The 25,956-nt window shown below is 42.7% G+C and overlaps 1 protein-coding gene across 1 annotated transcript in view; it reads right to left on the minus strand.

Annotated features, from left to right (window-relative positions):
• The window catches only part of LOC144161666 (phosphatidylinositol phosphatase PTPRQ-like), a 110,431-nt gene that overhangs the window by 14,531 nt on the left and 69,944 nt on the right, over window positions 1-25,956 (minus strand). Inside the window, exons 22-26 of the mRNA XM_077692293.1 lie at window positions 15,955-16,061; window positions 9,193-9,397; window positions 6,415-6,521; window positions 4,720-4,924; window positions 3,806-3,912 (exon numbers count right to left, since the gene is read on the minus strand). Coding sequence (XP_077548419.1) covers window positions 3,806-3,912; window positions 4,720-4,924; window positions 6,415-6,521; window positions 9,193-9,397; window positions 15,955-16,061 — 731 coding nt within the window. The remainder of the gene's footprint in view (window positions 1-3,805; window positions 3,913-4,719; window positions 4,925-6,414; window positions 6,522-9,192; window positions 9,398-15,954; window positions 16,062-25,956) is intronic.

Consider the following 25,956-nt stretch of genomic DNA (forward strand, 5'->3'; position numbering starts at 1 on the left):
TCAACGCGTCTTCAACAGTACAGGAATATCCTCAGGGCACTCAAGTATTATTTACGCCATGAAGGCGAAAACTTGGCGATACCAATTACAACTTGTTAACTGCTACTTGATAATTTCCCCACTTTCCTCACTCTCGTTTTTTTTGTGTTTTCCAGAAAACTGTTTCAGTCGGCTTCTTTCCTGCTACACCGTGCATTGGCCTCTCCCCTCTTGTCCCTTATTGTGACAATGTGAATCAAACCATGGAGCAGACTATAGCACACATCTTCGGTGTAATCCGGTTTATGCGGGGCTTGTGCGCACCTGCTCCACCCACGTGTCATGAGATTCAGATGTCACGCAGGATGCACAATTCCTGAACTTTTGCGTTTTCAATTCGTCCCGCAACGAATATGCCCATGCGCACTTATTCTGGTAGGTGCAGGACGTCCTTAATTTTGTGTGTCGAAGTGGCATACTCCTTTGTAGCGCAAGGCTAATTTTACCACTCATTCATTAGCCAGAATAAATAAATAAGGTACTTCCAGTGAAAAACATTAGCGATTGCACAACAGCGATCTCACGTCATGCTGTTTGCGTCTCAAGCTTACCGTAATCAAAGGAATGGCTCCTAACAAATGATCGGCCCTACCATAGAAACCAGTAAGGGTTAAAAAACGTCACACAACAATAGTCGAACTCTGCGTTTTCAAGTCTCCTACCACATCGTTTTTTCTCGTTTGGTGCTCTAAAATAATTCTGTTTTAATCGGAGCTGTACGATTGGGATACCCAAGAGTATCCTTTTTTTTCCGGATGCCATCTGCATCAACGGTTTTACAGCGAAGCTGTTGGGATCTCGTTGGCGAGAAAATTTTGTGTCGTAAACAAAAAACCTAGGCAGGACTCAGCCGTTCTCGCCCGAGACGCCGAGCGCGTGCGTTAGGCTAATCAGGCGTGTAGCATAGAGTCCGGTAGCCGTGAAAAGAAAAAAAAAACACATCACAAGATTCGCTACCACACGAGATATGAAAAGGAGTTGGTGAACAATGGAACATTCAAATCCACACGAGCGTACTGGTAATCATTAGGTTCGCTGCTCCCCTCGACAGAGGGAAAGAGATGGGGGTTGATGTCATTCGAGGTCTAACGCATGCATCAGTCTAAGCGGGAACCAGCATTTCTCGTCCAAGACACTAAGCGCATGCATCAGAACCCAGCATTTGCAACCAGAGAAGCCGAGTGCCATCGACAAGCGATCCAAGACAATGAGGAACATTTCATACCCCGACCCATTAGCATGTGTACTGGTTTAAACAGCTGCGCCAGACATCCACTTTCGCAGGCGAGGGTGGCGTCGGCGTTTTGTTTTGCTGAAACTATATGTTTCCGTAATTTCTTCGTTTCGCAAACTGTCCGAATACGTCCAACTAAAGCATCACAATATTTCACTGCGTTATTCTGCTGTGAGCGATTACTTGTTGTTCGTCCAACTAACACCGTCCACGCGCCCTGTTATCTACCTACATACTGCTACAGGCTGTGGTAGGGTGTTGCCAAATAAGTGGAAAGCATTCCTCATTAGACAGTGAGGTCGCCTTTCCTGAAATGTTTCCTAGCCTCTCCTGTTTGTTCCAGTGTCTCGTAAATGCAGAAATTATTTCCTCAACCCTACATTGTTTACCAACTTTCTTACTTTACTATTATTATTATTATTTTTGTACTGTATTTTGCATTTCTGTAATTATATTTTGTTTTCATTCTTTCAAGACAGGGTTGGCTGTGTGAGTTGTTTCAACACCTTTTATTTTCCCATGCACAGGTTTGCCTTAATTTAAAACTGAAAATAAAGTACTTCCTATAATTAAATCAAATCAAATGTTCACTTCCCTTTTGTTACAAAGGCTGAAGCTACCATAAAAATCTGCAGTCTTAAGCCGCTTGACCAGGTGGCTGGCCGGATACTTGCAGGAGTAATGGGGGCACATTTAAACACAAAGGCAAACATATGCATTCTCGCACGCTGTATACATTTCCATTCCTGTAACGTAGTATAGCCTACACATAAAAAATCGGGCACACAACTGCACTCGCACACATAAAAAAAAAGAATCCCCTCTCTGTAACTTGTTCTTGTGCATTTTAGAATATCACTTGGAGAACAAAAGAAACAAAATACAAAAGCATATCAAAGAAACACATAGGGAAAACTTTTTTTCACAAAACCGCGATATCAATGTTTGCACTTACATTTATTAACAGTTACTGGATAGCGCACAATAGTGATTACATGACATTATTATTGTATGGTATCGTTGCATACCATGTCTCTGTAAAGCGCGCATCAGGAAAATTCGTTTTCGGATTAATCTCCGATAGCCCTGCCAAATGCACATAACAGTTTTTCGCTTCTAGGTAAACAGAACGCGCTAAATGGTACTCATTAACTTTGTTCACTTTGATAATACGATACTGGCGAAATAATTTCACTGCACGATGCAAAAATGGCGCATCTGCAATAATTCGCACAGCTCTTTTTGTAACAAGGCGTGCTCAAATTCTTCCTTGTAGTTCCCAAGACCGGATGGGCATATCTGATACGGGTAGAAATAAATGTTTGCAAAAAGTTTTATTCGTCCAGGTAATACAACACTATGTTGGTGATTGGTTGATTATTGATGGTTTTTGTTGTTTATTATTGGTTACCATTAAAGGATTAAATAAAAGGTTTAGGTATTCAGATAAGACATCCCTGTGTTGTTTATTGTGCCTATAGTCTGGTGAACCTTTTTGCTCATTGCGTCGACATGCTTATGCCAACGCAGATTGCATGAAATATGAACCGCTAAGACAATAAATTGCCGCAATACGTTCAACACCAAGTGTTATTTAAGGCGGCGTAAAAATTTTATTTTTGGGGCCATATGGAATTTTTAAATGTTTTTGCTAAACTAGGCTAAGGCATTTTGTTTTACCTAGTTTAAGATATCTGTCGGAGATATCTGCTTAAGATATCTGGTTAAGATATATGCGGTGGGAGATTTTTTGATTTCGCTTCTACTCATGCCTGTGACTATTAGACTAGTGTAGCCTCCGTAACAACTTACCGAAAGTTCAGTTTTTAGTAATAATGTGTGAAGGTCGTTTATGAACACACTGAAAAGCAGTGGCCTTATAATACTGCCCTGAGGGACACTCGTGCTGATGATTATAAATTTTGATGAAAATTTGTTTAACGACACACATTGTTTACGGTATTTCTTGTAAGATGCAATCAAATTAAGCTCCCCACCATGCACTCCGTAGAACTGCATTTTTTAGGGACCAACATCGGTTGATTCCGCTTAATCTTTTTTACAAGTGTATAACAATTCCTAAAGTCAAACTAACACCTGGAGATTTTAACAATTGTCTTTTAACCGTGAATGTTTAGTTCATTGTTTTTTAAAGCCATGTTAAAAGCTGTTAAGAATTGAGTGTTAACAGAAGAGTTTACATTAACGGCAGGGCATACATCTTTCTAAAACTGGCGTTGGTTAGGTTGCTTGTATAATTTTATTGAGTACGCACCCTCCCTGCGCGGCACTGCTTTCTCTGATATTGAATGTATCCGAGAAGATACTCAAATCACGTCGTCCGCACATTTCTGTCTCCTCAAATGCGCCTCTTTTTTGGTATTAGGGTATATGGGGCCACCTAATTTAGGTGACCATCAAGGACCAACGTTTGTTTTTTATTCAGAAGACGTGTTGACTTTTTCGTTGAACAAATTTAGTCCGAAAGTTTAATTTCTGTGAGGCATAATCAGTATAAGCAAATTATCATACCACATAGCCAGTTAACGCTCCGTTCTTCTGGGCCGGCGCGTCCCAGTGAACTTTGAAGCCGACTTCGGCGACGTCCGACAGCCGCAACGTTTCTGGAGAATCTGGAACTAATAGCGCGTACTTGTTGTAAAGAAATTCTTCTGTGATTACAGATTTTTATATAGAAATGGAGTCACCAATGTATAATTATTAGCCTATATTCTATTGCAATTAAAATCTACTGCAATTTAATCTACTGTTAATTAAAATTAACATGCAGGTTTTCATGTAGCATTTCAGGATAAAACCTCAAACAAAAAAAAGCCATTGTGTGGTGCTCTTTCCACTTAATCCGCTAGAGAGATCATCGTATAGTTTTTTGCTAGGCGAGCCTCACCGTCGATTACTAAAAACTTGGTGACATTGTAATGATTTAACGCCTTCCCGCTGCACTATGACGGTTTTTGAAGTGTGCATCATTCTTTGGTGTTTTGGGGTTAATTTGGTGAAAAGGCAACTTCCGCAAGAATAAAAAATGTGGAAAGCTATAGAACTGGGTTTTATATATTTGCCGGACACACCCGAAAAATGAATCAACACACTATTTCTTGTTTACTACTCGAAAATCTTGCTTACTGCTCGAAAATCTTTTTCAGGATTGTTAGATACAGCGGTAATTACCAAAAGCATACATGCGAATATCGAGCACAAAGAATAGCAGTGCTCGAGGTCCCCCAAGTCCTGAGATGTACACTTACATTTAGGCATAACCGCCCTAAACGTCCACACACGTTGTCGTATCATAGCAATCCCAACCCCATCATTCGATCTTATTTATTGGTATTAACCACTGCTTTGTTCACAATGCACATGTGGGAAGCTGCCTACATAAAATACCAAGAATAGTTGTGAGTCTAAGGAGATAGAGCGCTTACCTGAAACCTTTGTGCTGAAGTTGTTGCAAGCTGCTTCTCCAAAGCCTGCGTTTGTGCTGGCCTGAATGCAGACCGAATACGTTGATCCCGGTGACAAGTCTCGCAGGGAAAACGAGGATGTCTCGGAGGAATTCACGACAACTAAATTAGGTGACAGTGCGTCAGCTGGGAGGTCATTGAAGGTGTGGATCAGAGATGAGTTAACCTGCGAATGAACAAAAAAACGGTGTTTTTTTTCTTTTTCCTAGTGCAGCTACGAGTACTCTAGCACTTTAGATAACTGCGCCGAGTAAGCATTTTGCTTTAATTACGCTAGAGTGCTGACATCGAATATGATCGCAGTTTGGACTACGTAATAAAGTGAAAGCCTGAGTACAAAAATTGTAGCCGTAAGGTCCTTGATCAATACCTCAATGTTCACCCGAAGCTAAGTGACAATTTGTGCTTTTGATTGCATGTTGAATGTGTGGGAAGATAGAAATACGGGCTCCGCCCATTGTACGCCAAAAGCTGGCAGGAAATTCAGGCGATTGACGTCCTGAAATTTTGCGCTTTTTACTCCTCTTAGCCTAAAAGAGTACATCAAATTTTGGTTTATCAAGCCTGCAGAAGGGCACATAAACCTGTGTTTTGCAGGAAGTTAAATTTATTGTCTCACAAGATGCTCTTTTGCGTTTTATATGTCTTGAAGTACCGCAAATATTTCCCTGTGTAAAGAACTTTCGTTTCACTAACGAGGCCATATACAATGTTTGTTCCAGCTGCTGATGATGCCCCAGACGGGAAAAATAAGAACTTTTCCCGTTCTCGTACGACAGAAAATTTGCGAGATTTAAATTCCTTTAGTATTCCTCACCCCGTGCCTGATTCCTTATTGCAGTATCCCTGGTTTTATATAGTTGATGCAGCTTACCCTGTGGAGCGTATAATAGGTCAGCGTGAACATGACCTGAAGAGGGTACTTCTTCCACACAAATAACGATGATTAGTGTTTACTTTCTCTGGCGTATATAAGGGGACTCACAGAATGGGCCACATTTTTGCGCACTCCTTTTGGAAAACCAAAACTCAAAAGAAAGTAGTTTGCAGAAAAGATGCTCCGGTTTTCCATAAAAGCGTTCTAGGAAAGCCACTCATCCGTCTACAAGCTAGTATGAAGCAATCTACCGGCTAAACAAATAACGGCATATGCACCTTAAATTAAGCACTTTTACACCACAGAAACGTAAAACGAAGGATATATATAAATTAGCGAATATTGGTGCCGAAAGCATTCCCAATCACACTTTTCAGTCCTGTGCTTTTATTACTGATGATTACAAGTGAATATTTCAAAAATCTCGTACGTAGTACAAGAAAAATGCAACACACCTAAAAATTACTACGACTATAAACTGGCAATGGACGCCAGAAAAATGAACCAGAATAGGGTGCTGATCGAAGATGGTGGAAACGTGTTTTGTATGAGTTGCATTTGCCGAAGCATCCTCGCTGTTGTTAATTTCTGTAATAAAATAAATCGAACGTCTAGTTTTTTTTTTCACTTTAACACACTAGAAACCATTTTAAATCAGAGCTAGCAAATCCTTCAGGCTGCGCAGCCAAGGCGACTTGACAGTTTTGCCCGTCTTATGCATCAGTGTAAAATTTGGCACAAGGTGTTCTTGCTCATTAGGCTAGAATAAATTTTCCTACTTTGTAGCTTCGGAGTGCTCCATTCTTCTGCTTCGGAGAACCCCACTGAATCTTCAGGCTGTACTTTGTGTCCTCCAACAACCGCAGATCTTCGGGAGGGCCTGGAACTAAAACAGCCACTTTTCTGTGTCAAAATTTGTTTATGCTCCTCTTTTTATGTATAGGAGCAGCCTCTCGCTGAAGGATAACAACACCGAGCAATATTTCAGTGGCAATAGCCGATCTTTTACTCAGACTAGTGTGTTAGGGTATTGAAAAGGCCAAAGAAACTTGGCAAGAGAGATTTTCACTCAGGTGTCTTTTCTACAAAGTTGCCACTTGCGCAAAGGTTGTACATTCTGTCCCTGCCCATTATTTAAATGGCAGTGTCAAGAAGTCACCAATTAAAATGCATCTCCTGTCTTGAGTTCACACTTGATGCTCATGAATAAATACCTAGCAACAGCCTAGCCGCGCTAGAGTTGAGTATAATGGGTGCACTGCTGGGCAGGAGATCTTGATTTCAGTTTACTTGGGTGCAGGAGTTTTCCTGTTGGACACAAATACAAAAACCAAGTTTACTACGTGCTCTAGTCGCATCCTACATTACTCCCTGTGGTTTAAATTATTCGGCAGATTTTTACTAATGCGCTTCCGTTAAGACTTGATGGTAAATTGCCTTCGACCACAACAACGTAATGAATGCGGCGCCCAATTATCTGTTGCGCAAGCACCTCACTTTACTGCATCCCACAAATATATAATAAGAGCTTTGAAACAACGGGGAATAAAAACACGGAACAAAAACTATATTTCGTAACATAAAAGACGTTTCGGCTCCTACGCGGAAGCCTTGTTCTGCACGGGAGCCTTGTAGATCGTGAACAAGGCTCCCATGTGGGAACCGAAACGTACTTTATTTTACTAAATATATTTTTGTCACTGTTTTTATTCCCAGTTTTATCATGACCCATCCCAACCAGATAGGCTTTCGTCCAACCATAGATTTCAATAAGAACTTTGCAGTGCGTGCCAATTATTCAGCTCTTCTGGTATCATGTCTTGCAGAGATGTCCAGAACTCTGTTTTCAATTAATTTACTCCTATTTATTTATATTGGTAAGATTTTTAGTGCTGGGTAAAACCCAAGGACAGAGATGGCGGACCCCATTCTGCAATGATTATGCTGTCCAAAGCCTAACCTCCACTGCACTCCTAAGTTCAACAGATACATTCGTGAAGGGAACATTCCACCCTTTATATAGATAGGATCATGTACGAAAAATGTTATGGTCTAGTTGTATTCTTATCATCGTTGAAACATATATCGCAACACCTTAATTTTACATAAACAGAATACCGACTGTTATCGCGCTGAGAACCAGTTAAGCGTTGAGGTTTGACAGATGTTCAGCTGCCAGTAACAGCAGCTGAAACAAAACTGAGAGTGATATAGCTAGAAAGTAAACGTAGGAACAAAAAATAAATGTCGACATTATCTCTCTCCTAAACTGCTCTCAAATATAAAAGAAACTTAACTATCATGACTGGTCACACGACATTGTAATATGACTACCATAACAGGAACACAAAAATTGGTAGCAAAGCTGAGGTGACAAAATGTATTCTCAACTCCTTGTATATCTTCAAAAGAATGAACGTTAAGACAATTATCCAATAATCCAATAATGGCTTAATACTAAACAAATTTATTTAAATTGTGCCTTCTTTGCCGAAATTGTTCCAAATGCGTTGTACGTGGAAAGCAGCTTTTGTTTTTAGGGGGCAAGACCCTAACGGGATTCAGCTGTCGGTGTCTCGTGTCGTCGTGCTCTCATTTCATCGTCTATGTAGTCACTTTACTAAACCACCAGTACAACCTTTTACGCCTCGTGCTGGAACGCAACGTGTGCTAAAATAACACACCGATACACCCGTTCTTCAATGCCTCGCGCTAGAACGCTGCGTACTCCAACCAAACCTCTACTCGCCAATGGTTTACTCTCCGCGGGCAAAAACACCAAAGTGCCAAGAATACACTTATACACTGCATGCTTCGGCCCCCTGCACGTTTCACGTGAGTGATGTTTCTTTGATAAAATAAGGGTCACATGATGATTGTAGAACGTTTCAAACACCATTCTCGGAATTGCTGGTCGATTTATAAAATAAAAAAACGTATTTTCAGGCAAAAACAGCCAGCCAACTATTACATAAAAATGGCTTACCAATGTAACAAAATGCTGCATGGACAATCGCATCATCAAGAGTTTTTGGCAACCATTAAGGCCAGTCACTAGATGACGGATTTTGTTCAAGCGTTATGTAATAGAAGCGATACATATACAAGCAGCGCATGTCACCCGAGCTAACCCCTTTCTCTGTCGTTCTTCTGACATAATACTGGTGAAGTCATTTGAAGGTTTAGGGGGAATTTATACAAAGGCCTCTGACGTCAATCTCATACTACCAATCCAGATTTCTTACTTTCATGTGAAAACCTTCAAAAACCGCACCATTTGAAAAACACGAGGCAACTAGAACAACAGGACGAGCGCTTTCCTGTTGTGACAGTCTCACGTTTTGTTTTGTCTGTCTCCTGTTTTTCAGTGCTGTATGTTTTGAAGGTTTCTCATGCATTCATACCAACTAGCCCAGTTCACCATTCTGCTGATGGACGTCTGTTATTGTTATTATCCTGCTTGTTCAGCCGTTCACTTTTAACGCATCGTGAAATTTACCAGGTTTTGTACTTGAACACGTAAACTTATTGCAGGTCGCAAGATATGAAACCCTCACCTGACACATTTGTGCTGAAGTTGCTGCAAACAGCATCTCCGAAGCCCGCGCTAGTGATGGCCTGTACACAGAAGAAATACGTCGAACCCGGAGACAGCTCTGCCATGTAAAACGATGTTGTGTCGGAGGAATTGAGGACGACCGACATTTGGGACCATGATTCTTTATGCCGGTCGTTGAAGGTCTGAGCTAAAGTTGAGTTCACCTGATCGGATAGAAACAGAGAGAAAAAGAGAAAGAAGGGAAAGTCTTTAGTTGCTTTTAGATAAGACTACTGGGCTGTTACCAGCGATTCAACGTTATGGTTATCTTTTAAGATAGATGATCTTGCTTTAAAAGCTCCACACATGCAGCGCTAAAATACACAACTTCATCGTCTTCAACTCCAAAATACCCTCACGGCACTGAAGTATCATTTTGTGCCTTGAACGTGAAAGCCTGGCGATACCTATTACAACTTCTTAACTGCTATATCATATTTTCATCACTTATTTCACTGTCATTCTTTTTGTGTGCTTTGGCAAAACTACTTCAATCGGCTTCTAAGGAGTTCCTCAAGGCGGCGTCTTGAGCCCGACGCTTTTTAGCATGTGTCTCATACGCCTCCCAACAGTCCTGTCCAAAGGTGTCAACATTTCACTTTACGCAGACGGCATCTGTATCTGGGCTTCAGGCAGGAACCGCTGAAACATTCGCGCCACACTCCAGAAGGCAATTCTGAAGATTAGAAAATATCTCAGATGCTGCGGTCTCATATTTTCCCCGGAGAAGCGTGCTGCGATAGCATTCACGCGGCGCGATGTTTCACGTTATACGCTCACCGTAGAGGGTACTCCAATACCATATGTCAAGTCGTACAAGTTTCTCGGTGTCACGTTTGACCGCTCAATGTCATGGGCCCCACATATTCCGCGACTGAAGGAGCGGCTTCTGTGCTTTGTGCGCATTCTGCGTATGCTCGGTGGGCGTTCGTGGGGCTGCCCTGTATCCTCACTCTTTTGCCTATATAAAGCCCTTTTTGTGGGCCTCTTGCGTTACAGCCTGCCGGCCCTACATCAGCTATCGCCTACAAGCCTGAAGGTAATAGACTCAGTGCTGGCAAAAGCTATGCGCACCTGCCTGGGTCTACCTAAATGCACATCAACAGTTGGAACTCTTTGCGAAGCTCGGTGCTTTTCCGCCACAGTGCTACAACGCCAAGAAGTGCTTCGAACGTCTTTGCGCCATTTGACTCGGTGTCATACGCATCCTTTGGCAGACCTCTCCACACAGTATGCAAGACACTTGCTTCCGGCGAATTTTCAACAGCCTCAAAAGTCGATAGTAGCCCCGTGGGTACTGGCGCCATGGAAAATTTGCACGACGATACCCGGAATTAGCAAAAAGTCTGCCATGCCTGCGGCCGCGCTCAAGTGCTTCACACTCGAGTATATTTCCAGCACTTACAAAGGTTACACACATGTTTATGCGGATGGCTCGGTTCGCCCGGGCTCATCCGCCATCGGCGTGTGGATCCCATCAGCCCGGTGCACTATCGAAAGAAAACTTAGCCATGAAACATCCTCGACTGCTACCGAGCGGGCAGCTATGAGGGCTGCACTTCATTACATTAGCGGACATCATGCCCAGCAATGGGTAATATTCCTCGACTCGCGCAGTGCCTTACAAGCGCTCCGAAAGCTTAACAACAACCGCAGTCACCTTGTATGTGAAACTGCCGAAATTCACACAATGGCAGTGCGCGAAGCCCATGAAATCATTCTTCGGTGGGTACCTGGTCACTCGGACATACAAGGCAATATTAGATCCGACGCAGCCGCCAGCGCAGGCCACTTGCTGAGCAACACAACCCAGCTTCCTTTCTCCCGAGAGGACAGCAACGCCCTTATCCTCGCAAGTGGATGGGCTGCATAAAGGTCGGAGTGGTAGGACCCTCACCGTCTGCCCTCGATACGCTGCTGCGCGAAAAACTGCAGCGAGCTCCCTCTCTCGTGTACGTCATGAAGGCAGCCTCGAACTTTTTCATTTTCTTGGGCCCTGGGCCAATAGTGCTGACAGTACCTTAGGTACAAAAGTTGTGCTCCAGTTCCTACGAGAGACTGAACTGGACAAATCTCTCTAGATCAGAGACAGAGCAAGTGTGTCACGATATCTTCTCTTGCGCACTGTGGCGTTCATCTATTTATTTTTCTTGGGTTGGTGTTGTTACTTTTTTCCCGTCGTTCACTTTTCATTTTGTTTCAGCGTTTCCATTAACGATTTTTTTTTCAATTGTATTTTTTTTTGTCCGGACTCTGTTGGCAGCAATCTCTTGTTTTTCTTGTCTTTTTTTTTTCATTTTTTAACGCTTCATGTTTGTCTTCTTCCTGCTGTAACCCTGATGTCTGATATGCACCACTCATCAACGTAGTCACCCCCCATCTGGTGTAGCAAGCCTTGTCTCTAGCAGGGCTGACCTCACCAGTTCACATTAAAGAGCATTCTCTCTCTCTCTTCTTTTCTGCTAAACCATGTATGCGTATCTTCGCTTTTACCTCCCATTCCTACAACGCATATTACTCCGGCAAGCAGAATATAGCACACATCTCCCGTATAATCCGGTTTATGCGGGGCTGGTGCGCACCTTTTCTACCAACGTGTCATGACATTCCAGTGCGACGCAGGATGCGCAATTTTTAACTTTGGCGTTTGCAATTCTTTCGGGAAGGAATATGGCCGACGCATTTATTTTGGTACGTGCCGAACGTCCTTGATTTTGTGTGTAGAGGTGGCATTCACTTGTTTAGAGTAAGCCTAATTTTACCACTCATTCATTACGCTAGAATATTCAACTAAAGCTCTTTCACTGAAAAACATTTGCAATTGCACAACAACGACCTGACGTCATACTGTTTGCGTTTCAAGCTTACCGTAATTAAAGTAATGGCTCCTAACCATACTATATACACCAGTAAGGGTTAAAAAACGGCATACAAGGCTCGAACAATGCGTTTTACAGCATCATAACATATCGTCTTTTTATCTTTTTTTGCTGTAGGATTGTTATACCCAAGAGTATTCATTTTGGCATCATGCCATATGCATCGACAATTTTACGGAGAAGCTGTTGGACCTTCCGCGGTGTGAACATTTTGTGTCGTAAACAAAAAGCTAGACAGGACCAAGCAGTTCTCATCCAAAACGCCGAGCGCATGCGTCGCCGATGTCGCAGCCCGGCACAAGCCAGCGGCCACCACCACCCCTTGAGCCACATAACGCTCAATAAAATTTTTATTTCTCTCTCTCTAACTCTCCTTGTGTTCTGGTAAGATTAGGTTCGCACCTGCTGTAGAAAGAGTGAAAGAGAAGGCGATGATGTCATTCGAGGGTTAGCGCATGCATCAGGCCAGGCGAGACCTAGTAGTTTTCGCCCAAGACACTGAACGTGTGTGTCAGGACCCAGCATTTGCCACCAGAGAAGCCGAGTGCCGTCGACAAGACATCCTAGACAACGAGGAATATTTCCTACCCGGCCCCCAACTGGTTTGCAGCAGCTGCGCAGGACATTCACTGTCGCAGGCCGGGCATGCGTCGACGTTTCCTTTTGCTGGAACTATATGTTTGCGAAATATCTTCGTTTCTCTAACTTTCCGACTACGTCAAACTAAAGGGTCAAGAAATTCCACTGCGTTTTTCTGCTGTGAGCAATTGTTGTTCCTTCAACTAACGCCGACCACGCGCCCTGTCATCTACCTAAATAGTGCTACAGACTGTACTAAGGTGGTGCCTTAGTACGTGAGTGGCAAGTAAGTGGCAAGCATGCCTCATACAACAGTGAGGTCGCCTTTGCTTAGATGTTTCATAGCCCCTCCTGTTTGCTTCATTGTTTCGTAGACGTAGAAATTATTGCCTCAACCCTATATTGTATAGCAACTTTATTACTTTGTTATTATCTTTCTTTTTGTACTTATATTTTGCATTTGTGTTTTTTATTTTTTTTTCTTGTTTTTCAAAGGTTGATTGATTGATTCTGGGGTTTAACGCGCCGACGCAAAGCAGGTGATGAGGCGCGCCGTAGTGGAGGGCTCCGGATTAATTTTGACCACCTGGGGATCTTTATCGTGCGCCGAAATCTCGTACACACGGGCGTTTTTGCTTTTCGCCTCCATCAGAAAAGCGGCCGCCGCGTCCGGGAATCGAACCCGCGACCTCGTGCTCAGCAGCGCAACGCCTTAGCCACTGAGCCACCGCGGCGGGTGTTTTTCAAAGGTGCTTTGGCCTGTGTCAGGTGGTCCAACACCTTTTCCTTTACGTTTCGCACTTTTGCCTTGGTGTAAAACTGAAAATGAAGTACTTCCTAAAATTAACTCAAATCAAATGCTCACTTCCCTTTTTTTACGAAGGATGGAGTAGCCACAAAAAGCTCCTGTTTTAAGCAGCTCTACGGGGTGGCTGGGCCGATATATCCGCACTGATGGGGGCACATTTGAACACAAAAGCAAACATATATATTCTCACACGCCGTATACATTTCCATTCATGTAACGTATTACAGCCTACACATCAAAAATTGGCCACACAATTGGACTCGCACGCACTAAAATAAAGAAACCTCTGTCTGTAACTTCGTCTTGTGCATTTTGCAATATCAGATAAAGAACAAAAGAAAGAATATTGCCGCGAACCACGTATGGGTTTGTTTATCTATTGTTTCGTTTTACTGCCGGGCTACGCCCGGCTGTGGTATCTGTGTTCCAAGCAAAGCGCCTCTTCCATTCTTTATTTTTATGCCGCACGGGCTATCACATTGAGATATGCAGACTGTTTCGCTCTAACGCCGCTAGCCCCTAATAATCTTCTGTAATCTATAATGTTTTGGATGTGAATCGATGGCTCCAGAAACACTCGAGCCGAAAGATAAAAGGCTGCAGAGCAGACGCCGCGGCATTCGATTGGACGACACTCGCCTGCGCAAGTCACTTTGTTGACCGCTGCTTCGCCGCCTCCGTATTCTTTTGAGTTGTTAGGGGAGCACATTGAGTTGTTAGGGGAGCACAAGTATGCTCCAATACACTTGTTTCTCCTTCAAGACAACTGCGTCGTCCGTGGCTTCGTGACAGTATAATAAAGCGTATCAAAGAAAAACATTATGAAAAGTTTGTTTTTCTTGACAAAATAGTGATATGGATGTTTGCGCTTGATATTTATTCAACAGTTGCCGGGGAACGTACAATACGGACTGCATGACATTGTTATTGTGTGGCATCGGTGCAGAACATGTCTCGGTAAAGCACGCATTATGAAAACTCGTTTTCTTCTTCATCTCAGGTACCCCTGCCAAATACAGATAATCATTGTTCGCTTCTACGCAAAATGAGTGCGATAAATGCTACTCATTAAATTTATTAAATTTGATAATACGATACTGGCAAAATAACTGCACTGGAGGATGCAAAAATTGCATGTTTGCAATATTTGGCACAACTCTTTTTTGTAGCAAGGCGTGCTCAAATTCTTCATAGTAGTTGTTTCCAGGACGGTTCGGCATATTTGATATGGATAGAATTGAATGCTAGCAAAAAAATTTTACTCGTTCAGGTAAGACAACCCTATGTTGTTTATTGGTTGATTATTGGTTGTTTATGTTGTTTCATGCTTGTTAAAATTGTCGGATTATATAAAAAAGCTTTTGCATTTACGTAAAAAAACCCTCTGCTGTGTATTATGACTATAGTGTGGTAAACCTTTTTACTCATTGCTTCGACATGCTTATGCCAACCCAGATTGCTAGAAAGATGAACCGCTAAAATCTTAAATGATTTCATTCTAATAATGTGTTCAATATCAAGTGTTATTTTAGGCGAGGTAAAAATCTTCTTTTTCTGGCGAAATAGAATTTTCCAATTATTTTTGCTAAGGTAATGGCTAAGGCCTTTTGTTTTGACTAGCTGAAGATGTGGTATAGGCTACTGTCGGAGATTTTTTTTTATTTCGCTATTACTCGTGCCTGTGAATAAGAAACTAGGGTAGTCTCCGTAACAAATTAGCGAAAGTTCAGGTTTTAGCAATAATGTCTGAAGGTCGTTTATGAACACACTGAAAAGCAGTGGCCCTAAAATACTGCCCCGAGGGCCCCCTGCGCTTGTGGTTTCTAGTTTTGATGAAACATTCTTTAGTGACACATATGGTTTACGGTATTTTTGGTAAGACGCGATCAAATTAGGCACCCCAGCATGCACTCTATAGAACTGCACTTTTAAGCAATGTGCACTTGCTGATTGAGTAGAATTCTTTTGACAAGTCTATACAAATTCCTAGAGTCAAACTGTAACGTCTGAAGATATCAACAATTATATTTTGTTTGTCTGTTATAGCACTGCATTTTTAGTCGAGTGATTTTTTAAAAAACCGCGTTGAAAACTGTTTAAAATTGAGTGTTTATGGAAGAATTTTGAGAACCGGGAGTGAATCAATTTTTCTGCAAGTGGAGTTCCTTGGGTTCACGTTTTAATTTCTTGAGTAGGTGTACTCCCTGGGTGGCACTGCTGTCACTGGTTTAGAATATTTGCGAGAGCACACTCCAATCACGTTGCCCCGACTCCTCTCTCTCCTCAAATGCGACACTTCTTCGGCATTAGTGTAACTGGCGCAACCTAAGTCAGGTGACTATACATGATCAAATTTTGTTTTTTATTCAGAAGACGTGTTGAGTTTTTGTTGAACAATATTTGCCTAGAATTTTAACATCTGTCAGGTACAGTTGATATAAACAAATCATCATACCACATAGCCAGTCAAGGCTCCGTTCTTCCGGGCCGGTGGGTCCCATTGAACTTTGAAGCCGACTTCGGTCACGTCCGACAACCGCAACGTTTGTGGGGAATCTGGAACTGATAGCACGTAGACGTTGTAAAGGCAATAGTCTGTCAATTCTCGTTTTTATTTAGGGTTGGGGTCTCCATACATTAGGCAGCAGGTTTACTGTATTTGTAATATAAAAGAAATCAGTGTTCGGATGCGGAAATAATGCTGGCTGGCTGCACTTTTGCAACCAAGCTCTGGCACCATACATCTGCACCCTTTTTATACCGCCTTGTTTTGTTGCACCTCTAACCGCACGTAAACGAAGCAGAATAGCTGATAGTGGGCTAAAAAGGTCTCAACCAACAGGCCTCAAAAGTTCTCAACGTAACATACGCGCTTCTTAAGGTGCAGTTATTGCAAAAGCGATAGCCTTCAACTATCGAACAAGTTCTCTCATTATTATCATCTTTTTTCTTAGTCATCTGTTCCTTCTCTCTTAATAAAACCCGGCACATACCAACCTTCGCATTTCCAAACACAAAATACACTTTGTGGGGGCATGCTTTGCTACTATACTTCTGTAATTAGTTTGCTCAATCTCCTCCTGTAGTTCCCAGTACATGACTATAACACATGTTTTTAGGTCTAAGGCCGTAACGCATCCACTATGTCCATCGACCTGATTTAGAGGAAATCCCCAAAGTGGAGTAAGTTTCTGCGAAGGAAAGTTTGGCATCCACCTCAATGCAGCCATACAGCTACAAAGGAAAGCTATACAGCTTTCTCAGAAACTTCTAAGATGAAAAAAAATTCGTCCTCATTTAGGATTTGAACCCGGGACCACCGCTTAACCGGAGCAGTCCGTCTAGCAACTGATCTAATCAGGAGGCTAGCCGTTTGTAGCTCGAGAACGAATTGATCAACAGCTCGAACTGATGGACAACTGTTAACAGACCAGATTTAAGGGAATTCTCAAGGTGGAGTACGTTTCTGCAAAGGAAAGTTTGACATCCACCTCAATGAAGCCATACGGCTACAAAGAAAAGCTAGCTTTCCTTTCTAGCCGTATGGCTGCATTGAGGTGGATGTCAAACTATGTCCATCTTTATCATTTTCCCGTTTGGGTCTTTTTTCCCTGTGGTGCAACGGCTCGCCACATTTGCATTCCCTCACCACATTCCCTCACCAAACATATAGGCCATTTAGCGGGAACGCGCCTCACCGTCTACGGGCTTAATCTGCGGACGCTATTCCTGGGTTCTGAGGCGTGCCGCAATAGAAAACACCGGATTAATTTTGATTACCTGCGCGGAATTCACCACACACGAGCGTTTTCGCTTTCCACCTGCTACAGAAAACTAGCCGACACCACCGGCATCGAAATCGCGTATTTGGGCGCTGCAGCACAACGCCTTAGCCATTGAGCCACAATGGCGGGTACCGGCCGTAGGTACGTTACTTCGAACTGCGCATGTATTCTTGAGGTGCGGGCAACTTACGATCACTGGCGGCGCGAGCAGAAACGGGAAAGAGATAAGATCCCAAAAAACATGCAGCGCACGAGTAAACACAGGCCACATGTTACAACTTCGCTGGTTAAACATCAGTGCGGAGTGCATGGACGCTGCTTTTGACATAACGAATGGCTCATATTGCGCCTGAAAAAATGGTTTTATTCCAGCACTGCATTTGTCCCTGAATTTTAAACTGAAATTAAAGTGATTGCTGTAAACTTGGTCGACTAACAAATACCATGCTTGCACCGATGACGTCCTAGGTCCTTCATACTTAGCTGAAACAGAACGTTTGGCGAATAAATACATTTCGACAGGGAGTACGAACACAGTGTTGTGCCTATTCGTGTCTTATGTAGTTTGTCTTTCTTGCGCTGCCTGTTTATAAGATGAATTATACTGCCCCTGGGTAAATGTCTCCCAAGCCAGCATTCGTGGGTAAAATTAAAGCGACTTTAAGGGGATTTGGGAAAGCGTAGCTATATTAATCCGGCTTTTCCCAATTGTGTGTCGCACAGTGAAGCCTACTCACAAAGAGAATGAGGTGTGAACAGGGCCCGATAAGAGAAACGCGAGTGTAATCGCCGACGGAGTGCCAATCAATGCAATGTCCGAACAGCGTGCACGCCAGACGGCACGCAAGCAACGAGCGAGAATGGCCGATGAATTTGATGAGTCAGAGAATGGTGGAAAGCGCCGTCGGCGCCAAAGAGCTAGCTTGGATGAGTTCAAAGACGGTTCCAGACAAAGCCAGGTTCTAAAGATACGTTTCTCGGTCGTGATTTCGTCTCGCGATGAAACGTGTGCATCGGGCTGTGGTTCAATAACGACCTGACTGCACACACCAGAGAGCTCCACCAAACAACACACAGCTTGGCTGTTCGACCAATTTCGCAGATTTCTATAAGCAAACGTTTTATGGCTAGCACGCGGGTGGCATCCGTGGGGGCGCGCAAGAACTCAAAATACGAAATGCGAATTACACAGACCAAGTTTACAATGGTAATGTCCTAAGGCGTAAGTGTGATGAGCAACTAAGCAGACGAGTTACAGGTTTTAAAGAAGAATATCACGGAGAATGTTGCCGCCGGGATGTTTGTTCTGCCCTTTTGCGGTTCATAGAAAATTCTAAAAGATTCCCAACGTAATTCGATTCTTATTCTGACACCTCACCAAAGCCATCCAGAAGTCGTCATTTCTGAATATTTTTCTTATTTTTCTTCCTCCCTCCTCGTCCTTTTTGCCTCCTGCTCCTCCTCCTCCTCCTCCTCCTCCTCTTCCTTCTCCACCTCTCCTTCTTCTTCCTCTTATTCTTCTTCTTCTTTATTTATTTATTTATTTATTTATTTATTTATTTATTTCCCTTTTTGGTTTTATTTTCATAATGACTCTAGTAATTTTCAAACTCGGTTCCTCGAACACAAGAAGAAAAAAGGTCCTGAATTTTTTTATTTTTTTATTAATAATGTACCTAGTCAGCAATCTCTGTTGGTTTAACGACTGATATTTGGCCGATCGGCTGACTGGGTATGCGCCATATATATAAGGAACAACGACAACAACAACAAGGAAGGCGATTATAAGCTCCTGAGACGACGGCTGCTTTCTCTGACCCTGGGAAGAGCCTGACGCGTCAGGGAGGAGAAAGAGTTCCAGGCAGCGTTCCTCGAATAAAATCCCGCGACAACCCACCGTCGGTGGCGTCAGGCGGCATCATGGCCCGGGCAACGAGAAGCAGTTGAGCTGCGGCGCTGGGGCGCTCGAACTTCGCACCCGGGGCCGTTCTGCACACACCTTGGGCTGTGCACCCCTGGCTCCAGTCAGCAACGGCTGATATCGTAACAACTGGGCCCTACACGGAATGACTCACGCCTGCACCACTACGGCAGTAATCGACAGTAACAAGTAATCACGTGAGAGAATTCCAGATGTAACACAACATCAGGTGACGTTGTGGGAGAGTGTTTCATCAGGGACCTTCTGGCGCAGTGATGAATTAATTTACTGTGTTGTGTCTCGTTTTGTAGACTATCGTCCCGGGGCATTAAAAGACTCGTTTTTTCCGGGCATCTGATCTGCTACGTTGATTGACATGACTGCGTCGTTCTAAGAAATGCTCACGCCTAAATCACGCCACGATTGGTTTGAAATGGCTTGTAGTGTGGTTTGTTCGGTGGTTTTGGAATAGTTTGTGTATGTGCTTTCTATTCATACATGCTATTGGTAAGGCACATAGATCACGCTCGAATTTTTCGCAGCCCAAATAAGCTCGGCCCACATGCGATCCGAACCCCCGGAAACCCCACGTCACTAGAGAAAAAATGCGGCGCATAAAAAATCTGCCAGTGCAGATTAACAGATGCGCAAGCATTTTAACTCGAGCGTGGTCTCATTATTTATTTAATACAAGCTCCACCAAAACTGCGTAATCAAACATCTATTCAACTTTCGATCCCGCTTCTATAGTGTCATCTAAACCGAACTGCTTCCCAATTAAAAATTTTCTATTTACCGCAGCACAGCCATTGAACTCTTGTGGCTAATTTGAATATTCCAAGCCATTTTACCTAAAGCGACGCCGTCGTCAACATCATCATCATCACTATCAGATTACTCAGGTCCACTGCAGGGCGAAGGCCTCTCTCATTCACCTGCAACCGCTCCTGTCCTGCGCTGCTCGAGTCCACTTTTACCCCCCAAATTTCTTATGTAAACTCTCCATCGGTTTAATGGCCTTCCCTTTCTTCTAGACACATTCCTTGGTACCCACCCTGCTACACTAATTGTCCACCGGGTGTCGGTTCGTCTCGCTACATGGCCAACTCAAAACCATTTCTTTTTCTTTATTTAAACTATGATATCGTCAACACATGTTTTTTCTCTGATCCAGGTATCTCGTTTCCTGTCCTATAGTGTTATTCTTAACATATTTCGTTCTATAGCCCGTTGAGGCGACCCAAGTTTACGTTCTAGTTGTTTAGTAAGATGCCAAGTTTCAGTTCCGTATGTCATCACCGCCCTATGCACTGCTTGTAGATTTTTATTTTCAGTGACAGAGGTAGCTTACTTTTAATTATTTGGCAGTGCTTGCTGAGTGCTGCCTGACCCATGCCTATTCTGCGTCGGATTTCTCTCTCGTGGTTGGGGTCAGCACTACCATCTGTCCGAGGTACTTACATTGTTTTACTTGTTCCGTTTTGTTTTATAAGGTAAAAAGGGCGGGTTTTTCATGCTCATTCGTAATTACTTTAGGTTTGTTCATAGTTATTTTTAGCCCCATGGCCGTGCTATTGTAGTTCCTTAAGTATTGTTTGCAGGTGTTCTGCATCCTCGCTTAGCAAGACTATCTCTTCCCTTTCCCTTAAATCGCTCAAGTACTCCCGGTTATCCTTAATCCTGTGCTGCACAAGTCAAGCTTGTTAAATATCCCTCGAAACATGCCGTGAATAGATTAGGCGAAATGGAGTAGGCAGCAGCGGCAGCACATCGGCGTGACCTAATCAACGACACTGCACTGTTGCAGGCATGGATCCAGCCGCCCATACTTCCAGGATGGAGGCACGCTGAATTTCTTCGAAAGATCATCGGACTCTTCTGCGAAAACGTTCTTCTGCGCATATTTGGTCAACAGCAACAGCCGCGCATCGACTGTGGCGGTACCTATTCCTGTGAAACCACTACAAAAAGCCGAACATCGTCCTCGTTGATGCAGTAGGCAGCAGCGGCAGCACATTGGCGTGACCTAATCAACGACACTACACTGTTGCAGGTTAGTTTTTGAAGACTTGTTTGGACTGCACTTTGCAATATACTAGCCGCTGCTGCTGATGCTGCCATTACTGTTGCACCTGTTCTGTTGTTCATGTGCACATTAATCTTTTTTTTTGTATAATTTACTGCAACCATGTCGTCCGAAGAGGGGGACATGTCGTCCAAGAGGGGGGCCCGTGCTGTAGTGAAGTGTGCGCCAAAGATGAGGGCTTGAGTTGCGGGGGTTGTTGCGATAGGTACCACTTCGGCAGCTGCTCTGGCGTTTCCAAAAAAACGTTTAGATCCAAAGCAGAGTCGTGGCGCAAAGCATGGCGCTGCCCTTCTTGCAAGCGCGTGAACTCTAACGGTAGGAAAAACGAAGAGCCCATTGATTTTGCTGCCTCATTTGCGGCCTTGCACTCGAAGCTGGACGGCCTTATGACGCTCAAAGCTACAGTAGAAAAAATCGAGCAGTCGGTGCAAGTGATGTCAGACAAACATGACCAAATTCTCGAACAGCTGAACAATCAGGATAAAGAAATAGCTGCACTCAAAAAGAGGCTGTCAGGAATTGAAATGCGAGAGCACGCATGTGAGGCTGAACAGATTGCGCAAGACATTGATGACCTGGAATGGCAAAGTAGGAAGTTAAACTTAGAATTTCATGGAATTCCTGTTGCAGAGGATGAGGACTTGTTGGCAAAAGTAAATGAAGTCGCTACAAAAATCAACGTTCCTCATCTTACTTCTAGTGACGTTTTATCTGTGCACAGGCTACCGGCAAGTACAGATGAGATTCCAGGCATTATCGTTCGATTTTCAAATCACGCTGTGAAGGACTCATTTCTGAAAAAAAAGACTGAACTGAATCGATCAAAATTCAATTTCTTCATTTTAGAAAACTTTACCACGAGAAGCCGGCATTTGATTGCAGTGGCAAAGGCCTGGGCTCAGAACAACGGCTACCGATATGCCTGGCACAGGAACAACAAAATAATTGTGAAACGTGGTGACGGCGATAATGCTTTCATTGTACGCAATGAACGGGATCTAGATTCGCTAGCCTAAGACTTCGCACATGCGTCTTTGGCAGTGATTTCCAGTAAACTGGACAGTGAATACATACTGCCAAGGGATTTTCAAAATGCTTGTCGGAAGGAACTAGCACATTCATTAACTTTCTTTCACTTGAACACCCGATCGGCTAAAAATAAAACTGCAGAACTTGAAGTGCTCTTCAATGAATTTGAAGTAGTATTTGATATAATCTTGTTAAGTGAAACTTGGTACGTCGACAGTACCAATGTGTTTAGTTTGCCAACGCACGACAATTTCATACAGAATAGATCTAGTGGCCGCGGGGGAGGTGTATCATTGATGGTGCGGAAACATATCTCCAGCGAAATATTATCGCAATACTGTTGTCAGAATCAAGACTATGAAGTCCTAACCCTAGTATCAATGCCCATTATCATTTCCGTCGTGTATCGGGTTCCTGATGGCAACCTGCGTAATTTTTACATTTTTGTCGAATCCTTGCTAGCCTATGCAAACGAAATGAAATGTGATGTTGTTTTAGGGGGTGATTTTAATATCAATATGCTTGCTGATACTTCAATGAAAAATGAGTTCGAACAACTTATACAGTCGCTTGGATGCAGAAACGTAATTGTGGCTCCTACACGTGAAACCGGCACAACCGCTACCTTACTTGACTTGTTCGTTACAAATGTGAATACAACAAAACTAAAATCGGGTGTTATTATCAGCGACATAAGTGACCACATTGGCATCTACTTATGCCTTTATAAAACCAGTTTAAAAAAGAAACAGACTGTGCCACCAATATTGTATCAAGCAGTAACGGATACTAATCTGTGCGCTTTCCGAGATAAGGTGCGTACTTGTGACTGGCCACATGTGTTTAATATAGGGGACGCGGAACGCGCCTACAATTCCTTCTTTGTTACTTTTTTAGCTCTGTACAAGGAGTGTTTTCCATTCAAAACCCCTCGGCAATCTGGTAAGATCCGCAAACCCTGGATCACCCCTGAGCTTCTTAATGAAATTGAAACGAAAGATAAACTGCATAAAAGGTTTATTAAATCTCACGATTCTAAAGAGTTTAACACGTACAAGTCTTTCCGTAACAAAGTCACGAAAGAACTGAAAACCGCAAGAAACAATTACTTTTGCGAATACTTTAACGCTACTTCAAAAAGGACGGATGTTACATGGAAAAAACTTAACGCAGTTTTAAACCGTGCTCCAAATTTCAATTCGGTAACAAAGATTAATAAAGATTGAAACGAGCTGTCAGGTGGTTGTCTGGCCAACGCTTTCAATTAATATTTTGTTAATTTAGTAAAAGGAGGTATTAGTAGCAATGCACTGAATACTTTTAAGTTCTGGAGTGATGAGACATTTTTTTGCGCCCGGTAGCCGATGACGAGGTGAAATCAGTTTTTCTAGAATGGAACAACAGCGCAAGCTGCGATGCCTATGGAATTAATGTAAAACCCGTAAAGTTTGTGTTAGATCTTATACTACCGATCCTAACACATATATTTAACCTTTGCCTATCCCAAGGTGTTTTCCCGCAACATATGCAACTCGCCAGGGTCAGTGTTTTGTTCAAGAAAGGCGACAGGAATGATATCGGAAACCATAGGCCAGTGTCAATACTGCCTGGATTTTCAAAACGACTGGAAAAGGTAGTTTTTTCTAGAATGTCTCACTTCTGCGATAAGCTGAAGTTGCTGACCGACGCTCAATTCGGTTTCAGGAAGCACCGCTCAACAGAGCTTGCACTCCTAGAGCAAAAAGAATTTATTTTGAACGCATTTGAAGAAAGAAAGTTGGCTGTTGGTATATACGTGGATTTTACCAAAGCTTTCGACTATCTGGATCACTCACTCTTACTGAAAAAGCTAGAATACTACGGCTTCCGGGGAACGCCTTTGATGCTTCTAAAATCCTATTTAAGTAGCCGAATGCAGTTCGTTCAGATAAATGAGCACACGTCCGCCGTGAAACCTATCCCATCAGGTGTGCCACAAGGCAGCATATTAGGCCCATTTTTATTTAATATTTTAGTTAACGATATCCCACAGATTGATAAACAAGCGAAATTTGTCATTTATGCAGATGACACCACTTTGCTATTTTCCGCTTCATCGGCAAATCAACTCGATTTGAAAGCAAATAAAAGTCTTGTAGGTCTAGGAAATTGGGCAGATTTCAGTGGACTGAAAATAAATACTAATAAAACTAAAGCTATTGTGTTTCACACGAAGAATACGCAATTTAACCTCGTTATGAATTTTGAGCTATGTGGCGCGAAATAGAAATAGTCAGATCATTTAAAACACTGGGTGTAATTTTCTCAGAGAGCATGAAATGTAACGAGCACGTAGAGTATGTCGCATTGAAGTTATCTCGCATTACTGGCCTTACTTTCGTTTACAAACAGATCCTCCCTACTCGAGTGAAGCTTCTTATTTATAACTCCCGGTTTGCTTCGCACCTAAACTACTGCTGCTTAATTTTGGGACATACGGGGGCTGTCAATCTACACAAATTACCTGTCTTACACAAAAAAATGCTAAGAAACGTAGCAAACGTCTCGTATGATTATCCTTCGCATTTGAATTTCAAAAATACGAAATAATGACTGTTTATAATATTTATGCCTACCGTATGTGCAAGCTATAAAATGGCAATAAAAAGTCCAAGTAATTTCTTTCACAGTTTAGCCGCTTTACAGAAATGACCCGAGATACACGCAACACGCAGCCGTGGTGTTTGGAACATTTCCTCGTTTAGAACAAACTACGGACAAGAAATGTTCAGATATAAAATTCCGGAGATGTTAAACTTTTGCATAAATTCAAATATAAATTTGAATACTGTGAAGAAAAGGGATTTACGAGTGTTTATTTGCAGCCGTAACGGAAGCTAATCGTTGCTGTTCTCTATTTCTGTTTTTGTTGTATTGAGTGGAATCGATGGTTTGTTCCTTTTCGCTATCTCACTGTCAAAAGTGGTTTTCGGTGTAAAAAGCGTTTTTATTGTTGCAAATGCTGTTTGTATATTTCTGAATCGCGCACTGGTCTACTATCAACGCTGCGTTGCCAAGCAAAAGTGTTTTCTTGTTTATGTTTAGTTCTAGTTTTGAACTGTTCGTGTCAGCCCTACGTTGCGGTGTGAAATGGAGAAGTTTTTTTTCTGAAGGTTTTTTTTGTTGTTTGTTTCTTTTTATATTTTGCTTTGCTGTTTTACTAGCCTGCTAGTTCTTCCAGTGTTAAAGAAAGCGTTTGTGAATTTTGCGGCCGATTTCCATTTTCTTTTTCTTTCCTGTTTCTTTTTTTTTTTTTTCAGAACGCCTGTAAATACAGCGCCATTACTTTTTTTTGTTACTTCCTTTTTTGCGCTTTGTGCTGTGCTGAGTGCCTCTTGAATTATCTATGTATTATTCGAGGAGGAGGAAGCGCCGTCAAGCTAACCAGATTAGCTTTTTTTCCCTCTGTGCCTACATCATTGTGGATGGAAAATAAAGGCATTATATATTTGGTATCGCTCTCACTCCTTTCCGAGTTGGGAATTTATCGCTTCGCTGGTGGAGGGTCATTCTGCCCATTCATTCCTCATGTATGTCTTCTAGAAGTCTTATGTAGGTCTCCGCTATCCCCTAGTCTTTTAATGCTTCTAGCATGGC

The sequence above is a fragment of the Haemaphysalis longicornis genome, unplaced genomic scaffold (genome assembly GCF_048455015.1).
Source record: "Haemaphysalis longicornis isolate Haplotype H1 unplaced genomic scaffold, Haemaphysalis longicornis Haplotype H1 scaffold_12, whole genome shotgun sequence".
Classification (NCBI taxonomy): domain Eukaryota; kingdom Metazoa; phylum Arthropoda; class Arachnida; order Ixodida; family Ixodidae; genus Haemaphysalis; species Haemaphysalis longicornis.